The sequence below is a fragment of the Aaosphaeria arxii genome (assembly GCF_010015735.1).
Source record: "Aaosphaeria arxii CBS 175.79 unplaced genomic scaffold BU24scaffold_9, whole genome shotgun sequence".
NCBI lineage: Eukaryota > Fungi > Ascomycota > Dothideomycetes > Pleosporales > Aaosphaeria > Aaosphaeria arxii.
Genome location: NW_022983482.1, coordinates 1,245,195 through 1,267,841, shown reverse-complemented (window position 1 = coordinate 1,267,841; position 22,647 = coordinate 1,245,195). Strand labels below are relative to the sequence as shown.

General features: G+C 49.1%; 8 protein-coding genes across 8 annotated transcripts; 3 read left to right on the top strand and 5 right to left on the bottom strand.

The window, feature by feature from the left end:
* Positions 1 to 261: 261 nt before the first annotated feature.
* On the top strand, positions 262 to 1,396 carry BU24DRAFT_495823 (oxidoreductase; the record flags this gene model as incomplete). The annotated part of the gene is made up of 3 exons (XM_033534159.1): positions 262 to 573; positions 635 to 926; positions 1,008 to 1,396. 3 exons carry the CDS (start codon positions 262 to 264, stop codon positions 1,175 to 1,177), a joined length of 774 nt encoding a protein of 257 aa, XP_033380025.1. The 3' UTR covers positions 1,178 to 1,396.
* A 529-nt stretch (positions 1,397 to 1,925) lies between these two features.
* Positions 1,926 to 3,257, bottom strand: BU24DRAFT_436055 (ribonuclease T2; the record flags this gene model as incomplete). Its single annotated transcript, XM_033530136.1, has 3 exons — positions 1,926 to 2,600; positions 2,658 to 2,952; positions 3,010 to 3,257. The coding sequence occupies 3 exons, from the start codon at positions 3,255 to 3,257 to the stop codon at positions 1,926 to 1,928; spliced, it is 1,218 nt and encodes a 405-aa protein (XP_033380024.1).
* Positions 3,258 to 4,933: 1,676 nt separating this feature from the next.
* Positions 4,934 to 7,317, bottom strand: BU24DRAFT_426769 (uncharacterized protein). The gene is made up of 3 exons (XM_033529049.1): positions 6,945 to 7,317; positions 6,439 to 6,889; positions 4,934 to 6,390 (listed from the first exon to the last, which is right to left on the bottom strand). The coding sequence occupies exons 1-3, from the start codon at positions 7,126 to 7,128 to the stop codon at positions 5,370 to 5,372; spliced, it is 1,656 nt and encodes a 551-aa protein (XP_033380023.1). The 5' UTR covers positions 7,129 to 7,317; the 3' UTR covers positions 4,934 to 5,369.
* Positions 7,318 to 7,522: 205 nt separating this feature from the next.
* Positions 7,523 to 8,317, top strand: BU24DRAFT_322426 (uncharacterized protein; the record flags this gene model as incomplete). Its single annotated transcript, XM_033522942.1, has 1 exon — positions 7,523 to 8,317. A coding segment is annotated over one exon (795 nt), but the record flags the coding sequence as incomplete, so codon positions are not given.
* Positions 8,318 to 8,759: 442 nt separating this feature from the next.
* On the bottom strand, positions 8,760 to 11,465 carry BU24DRAFT_426767 (uncharacterized protein). The gene is made up of 4 exons (XM_033529048.1): positions 10,733 to 11,465; positions 10,160 to 10,629; positions 9,910 to 10,027; positions 8,760 to 9,859 (listed from the first exon to the last, which is right to left on the bottom strand). Exons 1-4 carry the CDS (start codon positions 11,129 to 11,131, stop codon positions 9,203 to 9,205), a joined length of 1,644 nt encoding a protein of 547 aa, XP_033380021.1. The 5' UTR covers positions 11,132 to 11,465; the 3' UTR covers positions 8,760 to 9,202.
* A 514-nt stretch (positions 11,466 to 11,979) lies between these two features.
* Positions 11,980 to 13,576, bottom strand: BU24DRAFT_354061 (uncharacterized protein; the record flags this gene model as incomplete). The annotated part of the gene is made up of 2 exons (XM_033523804.1): positions 11,980 to 12,964; positions 13,023 to 13,576. The coding sequence occupies 2 exons, from the start codon at positions 13,574 to 13,576 to the stop codon at positions 11,980 to 11,982; spliced, it is 1,539 nt and encodes a 512-aa protein (XP_033380020.1).
* Positions 13,577 to 15,366: 1,790 nt separating this feature from the next.
* BU24DRAFT_426765 (cysteine proteinase) lies at positions 15,367 to 17,759 on the top strand. Its single transcript, XM_033529047.1, has 6 exons — positions 15,367 to 15,688; positions 15,744 to 15,971; positions 16,024 to 16,113; positions 16,172 to 16,503; positions 16,577 to 17,002; positions 17,053 to 17,759. Exons 1-6 carry the CDS (start codon positions 15,571 to 15,573, stop codon positions 17,413 to 17,415), a joined length of 1,557 nt encoding a protein of 518 aa, XP_033380019.1. The 5' UTR covers positions 15,367 to 15,570; the 3' UTR covers positions 17,416 to 17,759.
* Positions 17,760 to 18,423: 664 nt separating this feature from the next.
* BU24DRAFT_354629 (uncharacterized protein) lies at positions 18,424 to 19,470 on the bottom strand (the record flags this gene model as incomplete). Its single annotated transcript, XM_033523824.1, has 1 exon — positions 18,424 to 19,470. One exon carries the CDS (start codon positions 19,468 to 19,470, stop codon positions 18,424 to 18,426), a length of 1,047 nt encoding a protein of 348 aa, XP_033380018.1.
* Between the last annotated feature and the right edge of the window lie 3,177 nt (positions 19,471 to 22,647).

The following is a 22,647-nucleotide window of genomic DNA, read 5'->3' as shown; positions in this document are numbered from 1 at the left end:
GGGTTTGCTCCATGATCTACGTATAATTATGTTGTTTACTATGACATCATTTGTATCTCTTGTGATCGTTTGAAGCTCGACATATTTCCACTGAAGTATTCAATTGCCTCGCACATTTAAGTACATTCGAAACCTTGATACTATAACCCATTTCAACTATTCCCTACCCATAAACCTCCCAGACTAAACCACGAGAACTGCTATCCGAATTCCAAAAACAACAGCACACATTTTCAGCAGATCATAACACCCCCCAAAACCATGCGCAACGTCCTCATCATCGGCGCAACCCGCGGCCTGGGCCAGTCCCTCGCAAACCAGTACGCAAAAGCAGGCCTGACTGTCTATGCAACAGCTCGCTACTCCGTGCCCCAGCAGTCCAGCAATGGCGTCCACTGGATACCCAACATCGACATCACGAGCGAGGGTGCCGGGCGAAGGATATCTGCGTCATGGATGGAGGAGACCAAGATCGATCTGCTGGTCGTGTGCGCCGGATACTTTGCGAAGGAGACGCTCGACCACTTGGACTACGACAAGGAGGTCACCATGTACAAGGCAAGTCGAGTCCCCGTACTTCGATATCAAAAGGAGACACGATCCTTTGGAATCCCACTGACCAGCCCACCATCAGACCTGCGCAATAGGACCAACCTTCCTCATCCACCACCTCCTCCGCGCCAACATCCTCCAGAAGAACAGCCGCGTCGTCCTCGTCGGCGGCGAATCCGGCAGCATAGCGCTCCGGCACGAGAGCGCGGGAGGTGGGAACTACGGCGGCCACGGCGCCAAAGCAGCGCTCAACATGGTCGGCAAGCTCCTCAGCATCGACCTCAAGCCCAGGGGCATCCCCGTCGCCATCGTGCATACGGGATATCTGAGGAAGCAGAACAGAGACGGGTTCTTCGAGACTGGGGATAAGAATGGTACGTGAAGCATCATTATCCATTTTCCCTTTCCAGGTATAGAAGTGTGACAAGAATGGTACTAATGAAATCTCAAAATAGCTGTGAAACCAGACGAGGCAGCCGAAGCCCTCCGCGCCTGGATAGAAACCTTCGACATGGACAAGTCGGGCCAGTTGTGGGCTGTACGCGGGGCCGCAGATATCGAGACTGCAACGGCCGTCTTGGGGCCCGCCGACAACCTCCCTACGCCTCTGCTGTTGCCTTGGTGAAGATAAAAGGAGATATGGGGAGCGTATTAGGTTGACGTGTTTGAGTTGGGTGAGCATTGGGGGTTCCCCATGCGGATGGTGGTTTTGGTAAAGAGAAAGAGGCTGTTCGTATATGTATTTGTACATGTGTGGATTGGGAAAATTTTTATGGACGGTTCTTGTAGGAGTGGATGGATGACATGAACGAAGACGTCATTATGGATTGTCATTTCTATTTTCAAGAGTCAGATTCTCACGCAATGAATGCTATGAAATGCTCAAAACATGTGATATGGCTGTTGTGCATTGATATATCTGTAAGACCATTTATCGTTCGTAATTGTCTCAAAAATGCTTCAACCTTCAGGCTCTGTGCTATTATCACATGCCTTGAATTTCCAACTATACGTATATACTATGCCCCGGACCGAACCTCGAGAGGCAAGAGATCTAGTATGTTATATTGAGTATGCATCGCATAGTGTCCAATGGAGCGATTGAATGCACCTTTCAATGAGCGAGTCTTTTTCTCTTCATAAACAAATATATAAATTCCAATATTTATAGTGGATTCATGCTTATATGACCAGAAAATTGGCGCCTTATAGATGCTACGTTCGAACTATGCTATGCCCATCTTACTCCCAATAGATGCAGAAAAGGAAAGAAAGCAAAGAACCCAAATCGCAACCATATGTTCATTCACCATAATAACAAGAAAACAGCGAAAGAGAAAAATCCCAGGAAGCCAATGGCTGAAGGAAACGTCCTAGCCCCAGACGATCTCGAAACCCGTATCGTGGTCGGCACCCGCATAGACCTTCTGCTGGGTGGTACCAGAAGCGACCTTATTCGAGCTCCAAGCCGCGTTGCCACCGGCCGCCAGCTTGCCATCGACAGCCGTGAACGTCGTAGCCGGAACTTTGCTCGCGCAGGTGAGAGCGCCGCCCACAACGCCGCAAGGGCCCTTGGAGGAACTGAGCGTGAAGCCGGAGTCGCTAGAGGTCGCGGTGAAGGTTGCGCAGGTGCCGGAGGTGTACCACGTGCCTGCCGAGATGATGCAGCCCTTCTTGGAGCCGTCGACTTGGACATTGAGGGTGCCTCTTCCGCTGAACGGAGTGCCGGGTGCGCTGGTGCTCGTGGGAACACCGGTGGTAGGCTTCGTGCCGGTGGGCTTGGGTTGCGAACCACCGCCGTTCTTGGGGAGGTATTTGATACCGGATTTGGGGCACGATGACTTGGGGCCGTCAGGGTTGGCTGGGACGAACTCTCCTGTCTGAACGGGACCGCGGACATCGTAGTGATACCAGATCTCGTTCAGACGGCCAGACTTGCAGCCCAAGGTAACTTCGACGCCGGGACGTTTGGCAGACAATGCAGCCTGAATGGCGTCGGTGGTATATGTCTCAGAGTCCGAGGGTGTGATACCGGCCTCTTCGAGCCACTGGATTGAATTAGCATACCCAGTAGTTCCTCTACATGGACAGGAACAGCTACACACCTTATACGAGGGCAACTCCTTGAACAAGTCGACGGTCTTCTGGAAGAAATCGACAACCTCCTCGGTAGCCTTGTGCTCGTCGTAACATTCCGGCTCCATGGTAGAAATGCAGGTACCATGCTTGCCCCATTCGTGGGACCAGAACGAATCATCGTTGCCCTTGTAGTCTTTCCAGTACGTTTCCATGTCGTTTAACAGGTCATCCTTGCCGAAAGACTTGATGATGGCCGAGATATTGGTGTATTCACGCGAAGGGTCGCAGTTGGCTTCAAAGGATCCGTCGCATCGATCAGGCCTGTGTCAGAACAATTAGTTTGTTATGTAGGAATGCTGTACTGGGTGTCGATCGTACCAGAGTCCATGGATGGTCCAACTATCCTCTGGACCAGTCACTGGATCCGTATCCCAGAACTGGGTTAATAGTAGTTGACCACCTGGAGCGTTGAAGCAGCAAAGGTTCTCAACTACGGTGGTATTGTGACAGCTCAGTTGAGGATTCGGGCACGACTGGCTGAAGGTACCGAGCACGGTTTGTCCACCACCAAGGATGACACCAGCTCCGCCAAAGGCGAGCTTGGATAGGGTGCGAACAGAAGGCATAGAGGAAGGCATTGTCGAAGCTACTGCGGTAGACAAAGAGGCTGCGGTGGTGTCCTTCCATACGTGGGCGCTCGCTGCATTTTGTACTGCATCTTGTACAGCATCTTTCGCAGTCTGAATCCAATCTTCGACCATGGCCGGCATGTAATTACTGCTTGCCTACGATACTAGCGAATCACCTCGGTATGACCGTGTGTAAGTCGACTACGGACTATAACCTAATTACAAGTACAAGCTTTGCGGGTCGATCGTCTCCGGGAGTGGCGATTCGTTTCCCACGATCCTGAATGGGTTGCTCCGATTCGCCGCGACTTGTTACTCAGATAGATGGGGGAGTTGAGGCTAAGAGTGAAAGCGGGAGGTGGTATGGAATTGCATGAAAGTCGAGGGGCGCGAAGAGGGTATTAAAGGGACGGCGGATGGAGATAAGCTCAGCCAGTCATCGCCGGAAGCAGCGCTGGTGAGGTTCACGCGCAGCAAGGTTTATGATAGGCACTGCTATGACTGATACGAGACAAGACGAGGCAGCTGTCCAGCGTGATATGGAGTGCGTGATGAGGATCGCTGACGTCGCATGCATCACGAGCCAGTGAGGCGCGGCGATTGAGGCGATGCAGGGCCCGCACGTGCATCCCTGATTCCCTATTAGCCGCAAAGGGTCCAATCTCTCGGCATTCAGGTACCGCTACGGACTTGACTACAACGATCGACATCTGTATGTGTATGCCTCATTCATAAAGGACGATTATGTATCACAGCTTGTGAGTGCCGAAGATACCGGTGATATATGCTGTACAATCTGTTGCGTATGAGAATGCCACTCAATTCGACATTGTTCAAGACTGGATCCAGTGGCTACTATATTCGGCAATTCCTCAAGGCAGGATCCAATGTAGTACTCCATCTTTGGTGACACATAGTAATACTGGAATAGACCAATTAAGTATAATCTGCAGAGGAAGTAGAACATTTCCAGTGGTGATATGTCACTGAGATAGTCATTTTGAGAGATGACATTCAAAGAATGCCTTTTGTAATGCACCACTGCACGTAATCAGAGTATAGTGGGACGGATACATATACTATAAAGTACTAGTTTGCCTACTACAGATTCATACCCACACGCAAATAAAAAGGCAAAAAAGAGCAAAAAAAGAAGAAGTGTCGCTTCTGTGGATCGAACACAGTACCTCCAGATGTTCAGTAGAAACCGAAGTTTGCAGCTGTTGATGGCTGATTGCTTCAGTCTGATTTGTATGTTAGTGATGATTCGGAAGACAGAAGATATGTTGTTGAGTACTAACCTGGCGCTCTCCCAAGTGAGCTAAAGCGACTTCAAGTCGGTGATTACTAATGATGTTTTCAAAATTTAAATAAAATATATACCACGTGAAAATGATACTGTGTGTGGGAATTATTGCGATTGAGGTTAATCAAGTCGGTGTGGGCAAAGCTAGCGGTGGATCGTGTCATGGCGAATTATAACTTCGAAGCACTAACCGCAACTGCAATTCGTGCGTGGGGGAACCATTGCAATATGCCTCATACAAAATACAACTAGGCACATGTCTGTTACAACTAGCAAATACAAATAGTACGTGCTAATTGAAGACCAGCAAATTATTCTCAGCGGTTAGGTCCTTAAAATTCACTTATTCAAACTGAATCGACTGCATGGCCAACGAAAATATCATTAATAGTGAATACTCTACGGATTCTGAATCGTGATTGACATAACGAAATAAACAAGTCTTAGAAAATGACCGGGTATCAAGTAGACAGACAAGCCCATGGCCGAGAACGCCATTCAACAACATACACACACATCCCGTCCAGATTCGTGTCCGTACTACAGGTATCAGCGACACCTGTTTGGAGTCTGTTCCATACGTCAGTTTTTAACTTAGGAAAAGAACAGAAAGTCTTTGTACATCGGCGACGCCGAGCATGTAATCGTAAGCATAAGCGCTTCGGAACTTCGCTCCCTCCTGTGGATAACGGCCCTAAAGAGTGAACTCTAAGCGGCCAAAGATGATCGACAACAGCATGCTGAGAAATATCATGCATACAAGATGTCACGAAAGAAGAAGAGACGCTGCCAGCTAACGACGCTCAGTAAAATCCATTCGGGTCATCATAATTCGGTTGACCGTAGTTTTTGTCGCCCACATCATCCAGGCTCTTGTACTGCGAACCACCGCGACCTCGGCCTCGATTCGAAGAACCTCCACGACCACCTCCTCTACCACCCCGTGAACCATACGAGGTATTTCGGTGACCACCTCGGCCACGGTCCCTATTACCTCCACGGTAGGAGTTTGGTGCATTCCGCGGCGGACGATCATCCTCTCGGCGGACACTTTGTAAAGCTTGATAGTAGTTCCCGTTGGGTTCCTGTTGGTCCTCTTCGCGGCCTCGTTTGCCGTGGGTCTTATTGGGGAAGTAGCTTTCCCACTGGCTTTCATTCGCGGTCTCAGTATCTACACGCAAGAGCACCTTCTCGCCGACAGTGCTCTCAAATGTGTAGGCCTGATCCTCTGAAACTGGATGCCAGTTGTTGATGCGGACAGCGTCAGCGGGCCTGCCTCCCTTACGAATGGCTAGCACTATCGTGGGGATAGGATTCTCGGAATAGTATTTCGTCGTTGATGGTACAGGTTCTACCCTGGCTGCCCAAAGCTTGTTCTCAAAGCAGGACACGCCTGTGATTTTCCACGTCACCTTAGCACCAATGCCCCCAACTTTATCAAGAATGCTCTTAGGACATGGTTTAGGGGTGATCAGAATGCTATTGGCGAGGTAGCGAATGTCGCCATCTGGCGTACCGGGTGGAAGCTTCACTAAAGATGTCAGTTTGTCAGTCATGTTGCTTGGGATCATATATCCGGTATAGAAGACCGTCTTCTTGATCTGAAGTGGACGTGTTCCCGGCGGAGCCTTGCCGCTCTTGACAATCAGGTTATGTGCGTTGCACATCTTTTGGACTTCGGCAAGCTCGGTGACAGGCTCCAACGTCGTGGCATTTTCAGAAACCTGTATGACTTCTGCCACTAGTGGTTTCCTCGAGGTAGGGAGCAGGTTTGACATCAGATCCTTATTGAACTGGAAAAAGAAGTCGCGGAACCCTTTCGTGCTGTTTCGAGATGAGAAAATGAGTGTCATGATCAGTAGAGCAACTTACTGCTTCACCCTGTCCTCGTATATGCGAATCTCCTCCGCGTCTGTGTAGGTATACACGATCTCTTTTAGGAGTTCCTGTTTGAAAGCCATAGTTGAACTGAACTTCTGGTTCGCCGGTCCAATCGCAGGCTTCAGACACACCATGTCGAACTCGAGGTTCCTGCTCCTTACAATGCGCTTGATAAGATCAGAGAAGCCGCCTTCTGATCGACCGGTGAGGAGCACCGTGAGCGCATCCTTCTGCTGCATCGATAGCTCGACGAGTGAGACAATCTGCTCATTCCACCAACCGTTCCATGCACGAGGCTCCTCCTTATCCGCACCCTCTCCGGTCGCTGCCAAAATCGACGAATCGTGCCACCATCCTCCATTCAAGAACACATCAGGGGAAGCAAGGGTACCGAAGGTTGGACCGTTCCAGAGGCTTTTGTTGGGGAGAGGACTCGCAAACACTGATCATGTAAGTACTCCACTCGTTTTGTCATACCCTGTTGAACTGATACATACGCGTATTATCGAAGTCGTATACATGAATACCCTTTATCTCGGAAACAGGAGGTAAGTTTCTTTCTCCACAACTCCAGCGCTTCAGACCAGTGACTGTGTGAATTGCGGAACGCCCAGGTATCGTGCTAATAGGAGTTGGTTGTGCGGCCGGCTGAGAGGCAGCAATTGCAGCGTATGCAGACATGGTTGGTAATGAACGACGGACGGCCTGTGCCAACGAAACTCGACTCGAACAGAGAGCTTTCAGAAGCATACAAAAGAACAAGATGGATGTGACCTTTGGAGGATTATTTTCGCCGATATGACAGCGCGGTGCGCGGTAACAACGAGGCAGCTGGTGTGAACGGAATGATGTCAATGATTCCTTCAGCAGCTTGCGACTAAAAGATGGAGAAAGTTCACAGGTAATCGCGACCGATCAATCGCGCGCATGGGTCTGTGCGCACTCCCGAACCCTCTCTTTCCGTCATTCGTTGCCCCCACCGCCGCTCTCCAGTTACATTCTCTCATTTTTGTAACTACTACGAGTACTATGCTAATGTTTGCCTTTTCACTTGCGCATGGAGACTGATGTAGAGTCAAGCAAGGTGACTCCCCACGATGATTGTGTCATTTGTCTATCCAACATCACAGAGCGAGCGCAAACAAGGCCTTGCAATCATACAGCTTTCGATTTCATCTGCTTGGTGAGCTGGCTGCAAGAGCGATCGAATTGTCCACTTTGCAAAGCCGAAGTAACAACTGTCGAGTACGACCGCAAAAGCGATAAAGACTTCAAGATATTCCATGTGAAGAGGACCCATTCCTCCAAACCCGCTCCACCTGCTGCGGCATCGTCTCGTTCAAATAACACTTCTCGCCCTCCTCCCCCGAGACGTCCTCGTCCGCCACGACCATACACACGCCCAAGCCCAAGTCTCGCTCTACTCCGTCGCCGTCATGTCTATAGAGAGAATCTTTACTCGGCGTACGTAGGCGCAAATCGAATCTCCGCACACAGCAATTGGACACCCGAGTCATTCTCTTCCTCTCCCGACCTCCAATCCCGGGCGCGCATGTTTATACGTCGAGAACTTCGAGTCTTTTCGTTCCTGTACAACGATGCAGATGGGAGTACGGCGAACGCGCCTACGACTAGCAGCAACGCGGAATGGCTGCTGTCGTACATCGTCTCTATACTAAAGACCGTTGATATCAAGGCCAGCGATGGCCACGCGGAGGATCTCTTGAGCGAATTCATAGGCCGGGAGAGCGCGAGGCTGTTTTTACATGAGTTGAATGCTTGGCTTAGGAGTCCTTATACGAAGTTGGAGGACTGGGATAGCCATGTGCAGTATCAGGAAAGGTTGCCAGATTATTTCGATGCGGATGGGAAACCGGTCTGGAGGAGGAAACGATGTAGAACTCGATCGCGAAGTCCGAATGCAGTTCAACGGCGGCAAGAATGGAGGGAGAGGGAGGCACGGAGACGATACAATCCGGATTGAAGGGGACGTGGCCATAGTGTTGAGATTCATCCAAGCCGCCAGGACACCCAAAGCGCAGCATATGGCGTTGCGAGTCCAATAGCCGTCTGGTCTATGGACTCGTAAGGGGATCTATAAGCCCACCAAGGCATAGTTATCTAACTTTGCAAGAACCAGACCGGTCGCAAAAGTCAGGATATGCAACATATCGAAGTACAGAGTACGATGGGAAACTCAGACTCGAGTCCACTTATACAGCCACGGACGTCGAATATCCAGGCGTCTGCCACATACACGACAAATAGGTAATAGACCACATCCAGTAAACGAGAACCATAACACACACATCTGAAATTATTATTTCAATTGCGTCACTCTCATAATCTCATGATAATTGCTTTCCCTTCCCCGCCCTGTTGCAGTCCCATGCTTACAAAAAAAAACATATTCTAGAAAAATTCCATTCTGTCGCCAGGTTGTCCTGGCTTTCGTTATAGGAAAGGGGAAAACATATCCTTCCACCCGTTAGATTGAGCAAGGGAAGTAAAGAAATGAAGTAAACACATGTGATACCGCCCAAAAAGAGAAACGCCGCACATCTCGCAAAGTAAAACACGCAATTGACTCGTTGAACGGGTGGGAAGGGGAAGGGGACGGGGAAAAACAAAGACTTCCATAGTAGCGCAAAAGTGAATTGGATCAGACAGTGTGGAGTCCTTAATATGCTTTTTTCTGTTAAAATTCATTTCGTAATCGACGTTCATTTCATTGTGCCACATGGAAGAGAGCACACTATTGCTGCCCTCCTCTCTCGGCTGTGCTCCCCCTTCCACGGATGATGCCTAAGCCTTGGGCTTGGCTCCGCTCACTGATGCTGCCCCTCCTGCCGCTCATGCTTTCACTTCGTGAGCTGTCGATGCTGCGACGCATGGAAGAGCTGCTAGATCTCCGCCTAGCGCGTCTCGCCTCATCGGGGTCGTGGGGATGCAGGCCGCTTGCCCTGGCGAAGAGATTGAGGATGTCTGTCAAGCTGATCACACCATTGAGTCTACCAGAGAGGCTTGCGCCAGGGATGGAGGCTGCAGAGATAGCAGGCGCGGGTGCGGCAGCTGATGAGGAGAGGTGGGGAGAGGTGGGAGGACCTTGGGCAAATGGCTGTTGGGCCGAGGGGAGGGGCGTAATGGGGGAAGGTGGGACAAGAATAGCGGGCGTTGCAGCTGGCGTTGGAGGTCCAGAAGAGGCTGGTGATGGTGTCTCTACGACCCACATTCGATGAGAACGGGTGGCAACGAGCTTCGCGACCGTATGGGCGACAGTTGAGACTGGTGTGACATGAAAGACGGGGAAAGAGTCTTTACCGTCATTCACGCCGCGTTCTGTAAGAATAACAGAAATGAAGTGGATGCAGGAGGAGCGTAGAAGTGGAAGAGATGTTGACTTGGTGAGCAGCTAACAGCTAGATTAACAAAAATATGGGTTCAGGATATGAGGATACTTACGCGAACGTCGATGTGAGAGATGTTACCAATGACATTATTTTGAGCGTCAAGGACGGGCAGAGAGCTGATCCCCTCGTTGTGCATGAGCTCTAGCGCGTCGGTCAAGGGCTTGTCACCACTGCTTCCATGTCAGTTTTGCAATTCTTAAAAGTACTGTTGCTCGACAGCACGTATGGATGCGAACACCAAGATCGCTGAGGTTCAATATCTCGGCTCTCCAGCGTCCGAAGTAAAGGGTACTGTAACTTACTTTATAGCAACAACTGTCTGCGAGCCGATGTGCAGATCCTTGATCAGCTGCGGATACAATTGATCAACCGCTGGGAAAGCAGAGCGATTCTCCCAGAAGAACTTCACCATTCGGAGCTGTGTGAGGACACCTACAACGTTTGTTGTATGCTCCTCAACCACTAGCACTCGATGCACTCCACTGCCGAATACCTCCATTGCCTTCGTCAAATCCGCAGTATGAGGCAGAAATATCATTGGTTCCTTCTTTCCAAGCTCTTTGACATCTTTCAATGGGATAGGCTTGCCTTCTCGCCCCTTCTTGGCGAGTTGGTCGAAGGATGCGACTTCATCCTCAGATGGGTGAGCCAGTCCAACGACGAGTAGGAGGTAGGCATTCAGATCGCTGTAATCGAAGGTTCCAGTCGCGGTCTGGGATTCTTTTGACTCTCGAAGAAGAACGACGTTAGGTGCACCGGATTCAACGAGTAACTAGTCCAGTGTCAGTCCATTTCCATGCAACAGCTCCGTGTATCTACGGAAGGGAAATGGGATTGCCCTTTCAGCACCGGGGATCAAAAACGGGATGACTGACATTCGTAGCTTCCTCGACACTTGTTCCGTCCTCCACCCATCTCACTAGACCCTTATCTACAACCTCTCCAATCCTAATGCTTTTCCAGTCTCTCCCTATGAACTTGGGGTCTGCATTCTTATTCGGAGGGTTATTTAGGAGATCCTGAAGAGCTTGTTGGGTCAAGCTGGGCTGTCTTGATGCTCGTGGGCTGTGAGGAATGCCGCGCATATTCTCCGCAAAGCTTGAACGGTGAGCACTGGGGGTATGTGAGTTTGGGTTCGGCGAGCCTATCTTCAGACCGGTGGGCGGTGGTGATCGCGGGCTTGCAACATTCCCAATTGGCTGTAGTGGAGTTGGAATAGACGGAGACTGTTTTGGGGAGAGACTTGAGTCTTCGGTAATGTTGTTATCGGCCATTGCGAAGGTAGGCGGCCAGTGACGGAAAGGAATAGAGGAGGGCAATGAGCAACCGAAGGCGGGGCAAAGTAGTCGTGTAGACGGGCGGAAGCTCGAATGGTGACGGAAAGGATGTGATATGTTCTCTGTCGACGGCTCTGGTGTATTGCTGGGTGTTAAGAGAATATGTTCCGTGCTTTTTTTAGGTTGGGTATTGTCGCAAATGGTCGGTGAAGTTGTGAAATTATGCAAAGGTGGAGAAGTCACGGTATGGGCGGCGCTGTGACATAGGATGAGGTGAGGTGCGCGGAGTGGGGGAGGGAGGTCGAGATGGGATAGGGAGCATTTGCACCTGCACTTACTTGAACGCCCAGCCTTGAGATAAAAAAAACAACCCGCCTCCGCACTGCACTCGCTATCGACCAAGGCGCTGATTGGACGCGTATTCGTGCCGAATTGATTACCATGAGGATCGAGCAATTAAAATGGCTTGTGGGTGGCTGCTGTTGCCAAAGCAAGTCATGTTGTACGTGTCGTTTTGATACATTACTACTCCGTATATATATATTTCCTCACCATTGACATCATCACCACTGGAGGATGCGACTGTTAGGACGCACGCCAATCGCTTAATGGCAAGCCTGTCTTCTGGCAACCAATGTTCCGCAAAGCATGACTACTAATACAGATAATAAAGCACGACCTTGGATTATTATGTGCAATGCTCTCTTCACGTCCTTGGAAGGTATTTCGATTCATAAGTATTGGTTCAGTAATATAGGTACCATGGTATATGGCCATCAAAATTCAACCGTGTAGGTATGTACATATACATTACAACTGATCGTCCACGCAATCTATTATTTCTCTCAAACATCCAGCATGCTCCTCACGTTTTGTGGCCGGGCATTAGCCATCTGCTCAGCCGTCAAGGTGCGTCCCGTTAGGCCAGACTTTGCACTAGCTGCATCGCTTTCGGTGCGACTGGGATCTAATCTCGCACCGACAGCCACGGAAGACTGTCGAGAGTTTTCTGACGAACTTTGATCCCGGAATGGATCCTCTGGAGGTCTGCTCCTGGACCGATTGCGAAGAGTCATGTCTCCCATCTCAATGTTCTGAGGTTGACGACGGGTCGTTGTTGTAGTAGCTCCACTATTGTCAATCGCTGCCATGTCACGCAGACGCTCATCGTCCGACTTGAATCGATTCGTAAAGTTCTTGTTCCACCAACCAGGTTTCTTCGTCAGATTGAGCTCACGATCGTGTTCGATGCCTCGTAATCGTCTCTGCTCCATGATCACCTTGTCTTCATTCTCTTCAATATAGCCGAAGACCTCGAAGACGATGATGATGGCTAGAATGGGTCCATAGCCCAATCCGAACGGCCAACCAATCATGACATCGTCTTTCATGATCGTAAGCTCAAATATCCATGCACTGGCAAGGCCATACGCCACACGAACGGCAAGCAGAATAATGACGACGAAGAGCTTGGTCGGGCAGTCCCGACAAAATCCGTTGATCTTGCCGAAGAATCCTGTATTCCGTCGCTTGTAATGTTTCAGCGAATGCCAGAGTGAATAGACAATGATGAACCAAGCTACAGCGGCAATGATAGCGCCCGCCTTTGTTCGATTGTTTGTAGCGGCTGGTGCTGCTATGTCACGTTGTTGCTCTGGCGTGTTCTGCTGTCTGAACGCGTTCCACGATCGAGGAATAGTCATGAAGAAATTGAGCCAAGCAATAAGGTAGAACATCAGCGGGAGCCAGAACTCGGTCCTGGTCCTTGTATCGTCATCCGGGTAAGAATAGGGATCCACATCTACTAGTTGTCTTTCCTGCCACGAGCCCCTGCAGTGAATGGTAAGCAAGACGTAAAAAGGGCGATAGATCTGAGCGGTGAACTTACCAATGCCTGACACTTTCCCAGACCATTGCAAGTGTTCCCGGGACCATGAGTGTGAAGAAGAAGCTTTGCAGAATGATGGAAAGATCCTGCAAATAATTGCGATCCACATCGATACCTGTCAAGCAGCTGATCATACCACATGCTGCAGCGAACAGCATCCAGTACCATTGCCATCTACGACCAACGATCCTGAACCTTTTGTCCTCTCGCACGAAGCGCTTTCCGTGTTTTCGTAGATTGATCAACGTGAACATAATGCTCATTCCGAATGCGGTGCCGAACGCAATGCTTGCGTAGCCTCGAGTTTTGATTCCATAGTATGGGATGTAGCAAGTCGAACCGTTGACCCAGCTACCATTGCTGAACATGTGCGGTTTGAATTGGTCGAAGATGAGATAGCATTTCGATCTATTGGATATTGTGTTGTTGGAGTAGATGGTATAATTGAAGAATTTGAGGGCAGTCAAGTTGAAATCGACGCCGTTGATTATGGTATGAGATGTATTATCGCCGTTGGGGAACGGGAGGAGCTCCCTCACGTTGAGGAGAGGCATATCGAAGGATGCGCCAGGCCCGCGCGGCCAGAAATGGAGTCAAAAGATTCGAGATGGTGTGAAATGGAAGTTTTCAGAATCGATGAACCATTACTAGAGTATTGTATTAAGTAGGTAGGTCAATGTGCAGAAATGTAGTAATGCTGCCGCGGGGTTCCGGAGGTGCTGGAACAGTTGTTGCGAAACGGATCGGAGGGAAACGGCGAGGTCGCGGAGGAACGTAGAGGAAGAGGAACAAGTTGAAAACTTTTGGAGATGGGAGCAGAAGGGTGAGTAGTAATAGCAATAGTGATATTTTGTCGCGAGAAGGATTTAATGGCGCATGCCGGAAGCTTGGTCTAATAAATGAGCGCAAGCCTTCGTTGGCGCATTCAAAAGGTCGGCGCGAGATTGAGTGGATAGAGTGGACGGTGAATGTGGATGGATGGGGTGCCTGCGAAATGCTGACTGTTGATGCCATTAACGCCGATCATTGGGCCTGTGCACAGCCGACGCAACGGGTTTGGGTTTTCCACCTGGACCAGAAAAGATAAAGAAAAAGAAAAAAGACAGCTATATTTCGTTACTGTAATAATCCATTTTGTCGTGTTAGGTCCTTTAACTTCTCACGGAGGTTCGGATGGTGCGATTCCAATCCGGATATATGCCTCACATTGACTTTGGATTTATTCTGAACCGACCATCAAGAACCGTCTTACTACTTCTCTGCAGAGATGTGACATCATTCCCGGATGTATGCAACTAGTCGTGTGAAAAGTGGATGCAAAAGGACGAGTAGCCATAGCAATTGTCTTGAACGACTTTTGTTTTTGGGTTGAGAAATCTTCTATCCCGTACCTGAAATCCATAATTGAGCCAAGGGTTCCAATGTTGCAATTGTCAATTCGTATCATTACTTGGATTTGGATTTGATATTGAGTCGTGTATACTTGAATTATTACAGCGTCCCAATACGGTGTACGACACGATACGCGACAAAATACGCCGATACGTATCCCTGCGACTTCGATTTACACAGGAAACCAACCTCGAGACTTACTTGCTGCTACACACTTATTTATCTGTTGATATGAATTATATATTTCAGTGTGGCAGACTTGCTCACCAGCAAAGGAAAGTTGTACTGTATATGCATGGTTCATATTCACTACCAATCAAATATATGTGTGTAAATCGATGCTGATTTCCTTATCAAAGAGCTATCGCAACGGCTGCAATTAGAAGGTATTGGACATACTGTTCGATGATAAGGACCAGCTTCAAGCTCTGGAACATCATTTCGATATATTGTAACCATACCTCGTAGTATAGGAACATTAGGTTCTCCATGATTTGTAGTACTTGGGGGATAGCAACCCCATTTTTACTAACAAGTATCTAGTCAGCATCACTGCGCTAACTACGATTACTCATGCAAAGTAACAAAGTTGTTGGCTACCTAAGTCGAGCATCAACTAATTGTTTAACGGCGGCGTTCATCGGCCGAGTCTGTAGCCTTCCGACCAGAGGATCTACACAGCACATAGACACCCGTGCACACCATGAGTCGGCTGCTTTGGGTGGTGCGCACTCATCCTTCATGTATCTGTACCTGCATACAAACCCTTGGTGTCGGCTGTACCTATTACCACTGAGAATCTACGGGGTAGACTATTCGTAGCTCAATCGTGAATGTGTCGGTGACTCTGTCTGGATGTTCGTGAGGGGACGTGCACGCGTCTGTCGCGGGAAATCGGTGGCGCAACTTTATCCGAGCTGATTGGTTTGGCCTCCATGCAGACCCTTTGAACAGCAGCTCCAATTCACTCATTCATGTTGATGACCCTACTTGAACCCCGAATAAACATCTTTGAGAACCCAAGGGGCTTGTCTGCTGCGACAAGAGCGAGGGAAGACTATCTCCGCCGTCTTTCTTTCCCCGCTGCCTCGCTCTCACCGAGTCCTTGCCGAGTTATGTAGATGCGCCCACATCTCTCGTTATCAAAAGTCGCATCATGGACAGCATCGCTGCCATTCCAAAAGGGGCGGCAATGGCCTCACCCAAGGTTGTGAAGAACTCTAAAGGCGCCATAGTTCCAAGCAGCCAGATGGCACATGTTGAATCGGGATGTGGTGAGTTGCCGCACATCAAGACTGAGTTACATTGCGCGACTGACAGGTCCTGTAGAGCATATACGGGAAATGCTCGAAGCCGCGAAAAAGCCTACCTTACACAACTACCGCCTCATCCTCCAAAGTATTCACGAAAAGCCCAGTATAAATGCGCAGACACACAAGAACTCGGAAGGTCGACCAGCCGTATCCATTCGCCCCCTCTACCTCTGCCTCCAGTGCCCCAATATAAGCTCCGAAGCCGATCGGGATCAGCATGTCGAGACAAAGCTACATTGCTTTTGTGGGTTTATAGTCCAGCATATTGATTGTGCGAAAGCTGACATAACGTCTAGCGGTTGAATCGCGGAATGGGCATGTGTACTGCGGGCAGTGCAACGACTTCATTTACGACCCTGAATTGGAGACTCGAAGGATGCAGAAAGGTTGGTGACACTCTAGTGCTACTGTTACTTGTGACCCCAGTTGACAATAGATGTGAAGGCAAGAAGCGCAAATTCGAAGACACGACCACGGCCGAGGAACATAAACTTATCATCAATAATTCCACCTTTCTCCCTTGTCGCGCGATCGGCCTACGTGGGCTTTACAACATGGGGCAAACATGCTTCATGAGTGTCATACTGCAGACGCTCATTCACAACCCCTTCATTAGGAACTTCTATCTTTCCGAGGGTCACAAGAAGGAAGATTGCGGCAAAGAGGCATGTGTGAGCTGCGCGTTGGATGAGATGTTTGTCGAATTCCATTCGAACGAGAAAACTGAAGGGTTTGGTGCTGTCAACATGCTTCAGGCAAGTTGGACGGCTGGCGAGGTACGTGCTGTACAATGCAGACTAGCTCAGACTTGCTGGTATGTCCCCATGTCACATACTAATTGATATCTAGGCTCTCGCGGGCTACCAACAGCAAGACGCACACGAGTATATGCAGTTCATGCTAAACACCCTGCATTTGCAGAATGGCGGCTCGTCTGAAACAAACTGTACCTGCATAATTCATCAAACATTTTACGGCAAGCTTTCCAGCACCGTCACATGCGATGGATGCAAGAACGTAACTACAGCTTTGGATCCATACATGGATTTGAGCCTCGACGTTCGGAACCTTCCAAAGAAGAGGAAAAAGGACGATGCAGCGAACCAAAACCCAGAGGATATACAACTGACCTTGCGTGACTGTCTAGAGCGCTTCACAGGTCGCGAGAAATTGGGCTCCGACGAATACACTTGCTCGAACTGTAAGAAAGAGCACCCAGCCACGAAGCAACTGAGCATCAAACGACTACCACCAGTTCTTCCCATACATCTGAAGGTATGTGAGATGAGATTTCTAGAACTCTATGGATATTAACAGTCGTCTAGCGTTTCGAGCATCACAAGTCAACCTCTACAAAGATTGAGACCAAGGTCAACTTTCCTATGAAGATTGATCTTTACCCGTACACGTCGAAATATAAATCCACACATCCCAAGGGCTCGAAAAATGCAAAACTCCCACCGTCCAACCACAATGCCAACACACCCGCAAATAGCCTTATCTACGAACTAGCTACCGTCATCGTTCATAAGGGGAAGATGGATTCTGGCCACTACGTTAGCTATTCTCGAGAAGGAAACGAATGGTTCATGTTCGACGATAGTAAGGTAGTGTTGGTCAGCGAGGCAGAAGTGCTTGGTGCGGAAGCGTACTTGCTCTTCTATATGATCAACGCTCTGGAGATGTAGGCTCTCCTTGGAGGCGCACGCAGCTGTTTCAATCTGCATTGTCTCCGAGCATTCGTGGCATTACTCGGCGTTCATTTGTTTTCGATTTATGATGGTCTCTTTCCAACTTTATACCACCGTTCCCATCATAACGGCTAACTTGGCAATGGCGTAACTTGGGTTGTGAAAGGGAAACATGGAGCAAATGGTCATTATTCTCGTAGTCGTTATCTATCCTCCGTAGCCCAGAAGGAGTTCCCTTACATCTCTGGTCATCTATTTTCACCTTGCAGAATGGAGTGGACTAGTTCAAGGCGTAAACAACACCTGGATCGGCGATCAATGACGAGTAGTTCCTATCTCTGCGCGTATGTGTTTGGTGTAGCGACGCCACATGCTGCTGTGTTTTACCATTTCCTATGATATTCGCTACTGATGCAACACAACGTTGCCCGCTTGCGACCTGCCTAACAAGTGGCAGGTCTCGGAACGTCCAAGTTCCTCACATCCGTGTTGTTGTGGCTGCAAAGAACGAGCCCCAACGGGTCATGTTAGCGTCATGAAGACCAGCCTATCTTCGAATCATTTCTCCGGAAGTGGAGACCAAACGAGTCCTAGGAACTGATTTATCGTATTCTGGCGCGAGCCAGAGGACTTGGACTGGCATACGAGATACGCTGATACGATCGCGTTCAATGCGCTAATACCAATCAGGTGAAAGTCAGGGTGTTACCTATCCGGCGCTTCCTAACGTAGTTTCCAAATGATAACCTCCTGGTGTCGCAGTACATACTTCTTCACTTCTACCTTTTGAAGTGAAGATGGGGCCTGCTGCTTCTCTTCTTTACACGTATGGCCGCGACATTCTAGGTCCTTTTCTTTTCAATATCTATTAATTGTTGTTGATGCACAACTATTGAGTATCCATGGAGCATGTGCCCGGGTATCTAAATACAACATTAACTAAATAACGCCTCGAAAATGCTTTCAACAAAAACCCCCACAGCATTGCCCTTACTTCGCCATGCGTCAACGTGCAGGATCGAGACACTGACAGTCCTCCTTGCTTCCTCCTATCCTTCCTGTTCCAATTCCCGAGCCACTCAGTAAAGAAGGACATTTGAAGGCAACATCCAAGTCGGAACATTGGAAGAGGAGGTTCCACATTCTTTCCAGCTGGAAACCGAACTGTGGCGCATTCAAAGAATCCGGGCGGCCCTGTAGATAAGTCTCCTGGTGTGCCCAACTGTCCGGATTGACAAGAGCGTCACGCAAGTCCTCGTACACCGATTTCTTTACACCTCTAATTCGTTGTGCAGAAACCACAAATTGGCCTTTGTAGCTCAGGAGGACTTGGTCGCAGGACGTACTGTTGTTGATCTGCCCATACACTTTCGGAAAGAGCCCTGTAGGGTCACGCACATCCCACTTGTCCCCGCATTCATAACAATTGCAGACGTTGCCAGACCAACCAAGGCTCAACATTCCTGTTCGGACCGGGTCGAAGTAATCGGTGATACGTGGCCAGAATTCCCGGGGATTGTGGACATCGGCCTGGAGGAAGAATGTTTGCCGAGCGAGGTTATCCCAGCGGTTCACGATGTGGTTGAGATAGGTCTCCCCTTCTCTACCCAGATTGGGTAGAGATGTGACTTCATCTGCACCAGTGCCACGTTCAATAACTTCCAGATCTGCTTCCGCGTCTTTGATATATATTAGGACATGGGCATTGGACAGTCCCGGAATATCCCTCAGTCCCGATATTAAGGATGCAACATGCTCGGTAGGCTCTTTGTACATGCTGATGATGATGTCGTGGTCCCTTTGCGGGACGTAGGCAGTATCAAGGATGGCACCGGCACTCCATGTCTCGGCATGGACCTTGTCTGAAAAGTTCAAAAACGTATAAAGCAACCACGTTGCTCCTGTAAGCAAAGCAACGAGGAGTGCTCGGCCAGCTTTTGCAGGACGGTATTCATAGGCATCCGAGACGTGAGTCTCATTTGTCCATCCTGAAGCATCAGAGACATTGCTACGAATCCGTCCAAGCGACTCGACACTTTCATCTTCCGGCATCAAAGAGTATACTGTAGACTCGGCGTCCCTCGACCCACGTAGACCGCTCATCAATGCGGTGCCGACTACGCAAAGTATGGCCGCGAAGAATGAGAGGAGCTGGACGTTGCTAGTGTATGCCCTTCTCAGGCTGAGCGTTGACAAAAATCCAACAATACCGGACTGCATTACAATTGCGGTGATACCCAGCATGTGCGAGATGTTGACTGATGACCCTAGCTTTCGATGATCTGTTATGTATGTCGGGAACAGCGTCGATTTTCCAAGAACCACCGCCACCGTTGTGGTTACCATGTTCACCAACAGAAGCGGTACATATGATGCCTTGATGGAGTTCTTAACCTGCCATGCGTCTTCCCAGCCCAAACCCCAGATAGCAATTATTGCGATGAGGATGCCCGAGTTGGCAGTAAAAAGGTCGAGTCGTTTCTCGTTCGATAACGTGTCCGGAGATCGACTGACCACGACCGTGTGAATGATCCTCGAAGCGGCAAAGAATACTATGGCGAGGAGCCAGGAGATCATTCCGTTTACTAACAGCCTGTATTCTCCAAACAAAATCCCGGAACAACTAGCAGTAAGGAATAGCGATCCAAGAAGGGTTGTTTTGGAACGGTCTGTCCGGTCTATAACGAAAGCAACGAGCATTTCTGGCAAGAAACACAATACCTTTCTCTAGTTAGCGGATCCCTCCTCGATGAACCATACTGTCCATGAAAGCTTACCGATAGCTGAGCCAAGGTCGGGACATTCGGGAAATGTAATGTGGTTATCAGGCCGAATATCATCGACAACGCTATGCTCATCGCCAGGAGTAGAGGAAGAAACCATGGCTGCCTTGTGGAACCGGATGATCGATTGTTGATGGGCCGCGATGTCGTCCACTGGCTCAGCAAAGTGAACGCTGCGATGCCGACCGCTTGCCAAATGAAGAGGTGGAATGGATAGTGTACATTGAGGTCCACCAGGATGAATTTGGAAGTGTAGAGCGACGCACTGGCACACAGAGCCCAGATGTACACATATCGACTTCGCGGTGCATCTGCGACATCCCAAAATCGACTCTGGAAACAGTCTGCCTCTTGAGGCTTCAGCTTCTCTACACTACTATCCATTCTGTCGCCGTCGCGGGTGCCGACATCCAAATACGCTGGAGTTACTCGATAGGTGTAGACCATGGACGGCCAAATTACCACTGTTGTCTGGACGTAAGGCGACAAGAGAAAATCTGTCAAAGGATGAAGAAGACGAGGAGTAAGATTCTGAAGGATCCTTCTCACCAAAATTCAATCTGTTCCATACCTTCTGCCTTGTCAACCCAAGATCGGGCGCCTGACACAGGCCGTGCTCGAGGCGCCCCAGGGGGGTTGTGCCAAGTGCAGGACGATACATATCATGCGGGTATGTACCGGCATACCATACTTTTTGCATATCCCGTCAATACCAACAAGGCGATACATATAGTATGAAGGCATTTTCATCTTTCATTTGCTCGACCGAGGGACTCAATCTCCTGACGATTTCGCTATTCTATGGGTGGTGCACTTTGTTTGGAATCTACTTTGTGCAGTACAGGTTCTCGTTTGTAACATTTCTCCGAGGGGCCATGTCCAAAACAATCTTCCAGATCCCACGAAGGATGAGCCTTGCCATGCGCTAATTGGCCGGCAGAATGCAAAGATACAGTAACCATGCTCCATGACCTGTGCCAACATCGCCCCGTTGGCGATCCTTTCCAGGACTGTCAGTCTTTCGAAGTATTCCTCTGAACAGATCATACAATTCGGGGATGTAGATCACTTTTTCCATGCCCCATTATTTACTTTGAATTCGAAACTACAGGAAGAAACGGCATTCTGTAGTTGGGTAACTGCTGCTCTTAGTGGTTCGACGTTTGAGCCGGGGGCCGAACTGTTCTGGGTCATCAAAGTCCGCGTCCCCTGCACTACTCGTACGTAACCGACAGGCCTTTGAAAAGGCGCCCACAGCCAACAGTGTAGTGAAGTTAAACACACGCAGTGGGATACTATTTAGTACTAAGACATGGCATCTGCAAATACTCCATAGTAGAAAGGGGCAAGCTCCGCTCCAGGCGCGCGTACCATTACTGCTTTGAACGAGCTAGTTCCGCATTTAGACTCCTCACACATATCCATCAACAGAAAGATGCTGTAATTCTTTGATGCATATTTTGATCCTTCAGAATCTCAAATGAGCGAATGATGTGTGCATTACCTTGTTTCTTTGAGTCCGTAGCCATAGCACCGGTCTCTTACTTGACGCACTGCTTACACAGTATACTTGTGTGCACTCAATTCGCCTAATTATGCCATGCGACTCCCAAACGTGCTGCGCCCACTGGGTCGAATCCTCCGACGCGCGGTCTTCAACTTGCCCGATTAAGGCATCCACTCACAAATGACCGTTACGCCTTTGTTTACGTAGCCCCAGTGATTTGTTTCTTTTTGCCATCATAATCGGAAAAACTCGTTTCGATCTTAGTCCGCACAGTGCCCTCCCAGCACTGATAGTCGTATGGTCTCCAAAGACTCCAGCATGCAGTGTCCAATGAGCGATCTTTTATAATCGTAATGGTAGGTACGAATAACTATATTTCGTCCTAGAAACTCGATGAAGTGCCTCCTCTGACATTGGTTTCCATCACGATCTTGCTACAAATCATGGACTAACATCCTCTACGGAGGAGATAGATGGTGTATGGCTTAGACAATGACGCACCCAGCACTTCGATACGCGTCTTCTTTGTTAATTCTGACTGGACTAATCTTCAGAAATAGATCAATTCTTGAAAGAGTGGGGATGGATCAACATATCTTGCTTCGTTTCCGAACCATCAGGTTATCAAAGAAGGTCTACCGATGTGGCCCATCTGAGCTCTCAAGTTTCTTGTCTACCAGGCAACAGCTTTCTTTATAACGCAAAGCTCGTGAGCTTATTACGCTGTTGCTGTCAACTAGTCCCATGGATACCCGATCGCTTGAGGTACGGACGTAAAACCTGTTAGGTTTGCTATAGAAGGTTAGCCTCCTTCGTGTAGACCTCATCGCTTCTCGATGGTTACTCTGTTTACTCTAGACTCTACTGCATTGGGAGCCGTGTAACATCATCTCTACATATTCGGAATCCTTCAGAGTGTAACTGATTGGACGGGGGCTA

What these genes read in the sequence shown, in the direction of transcription:
- BU24DRAFT_426769 (XM_033529049.1), bottom strand. Translation starts at nt 7,128, where the DNA reads ATGTCTGCATACGCTGCAATTGCTGCCTCTCAGCCGGCCGCACAACCA. An exon ending in ATACGACTTCGATAATACGC is followed by an intron (nt 6,890 to 6,944) that starts GTATGTATCAGT and finishes TTACATGATCAG; the next exon opens with TGTTTGCGAGTCCTCTCCCC. An exon ending in TACGAGGACAGGGTGAAGCA is followed by an intron (nt 6,391 to 6,438) that starts GTAAGTTGCTCT and finishes ATCTCGAAACAG; the next exon opens with CACGAAAGGGTTCCGCGACT.
- BU24DRAFT_426767 (XM_033529048.1), bottom strand. Translation starts at nt 11,131, where the DNA reads ATGGCCGATAACAACATTACCGAAGACTCAAGTCTCTCCCCAAAACAG. An exon ending in GTGTCGAGGAAGCTACGAAT is followed by an intron (nt 10,630 to 10,732) that starts GTCAGTCATCCC and finishes ACACTGGACTAG; the next exon opens with TTACTCGTTGAATCCGGTGC. An exon ending in CAGACAGTTGTTGCTATAAA is followed by an intron (nt 10,028 to 10,159) that starts GTAAGTTACAGT and finishes ACATGGAAGCAG; the next exon opens with TGGTGACAAGCCCTTGACCG.
- BU24DRAFT_426765 (XM_033529047.1), top strand. Translation starts at nt 15,571, where the DNA reads ATGGACAGCATCGCTGCCATTCCAAAAGGGGCGGCAATGGCCTCACCC. An exon ending in GACTCGAAGGATGCAGAAAG is followed by an intron (nt 16,114 to 16,171) that starts GTTGGTGACACT and finishes ATAGATGTGAAG; the next exon opens with GCAAGAAGCGCAAATTCGAA. An exon ending in CAAGTTGGACGGCTGGCGAG is followed by an intron (nt 16,504 to 16,576) that starts GTACGTGCTGTA and finishes ATTGATATCTAG; the next exon opens with GCTCTCGCGGGCTACCAACA.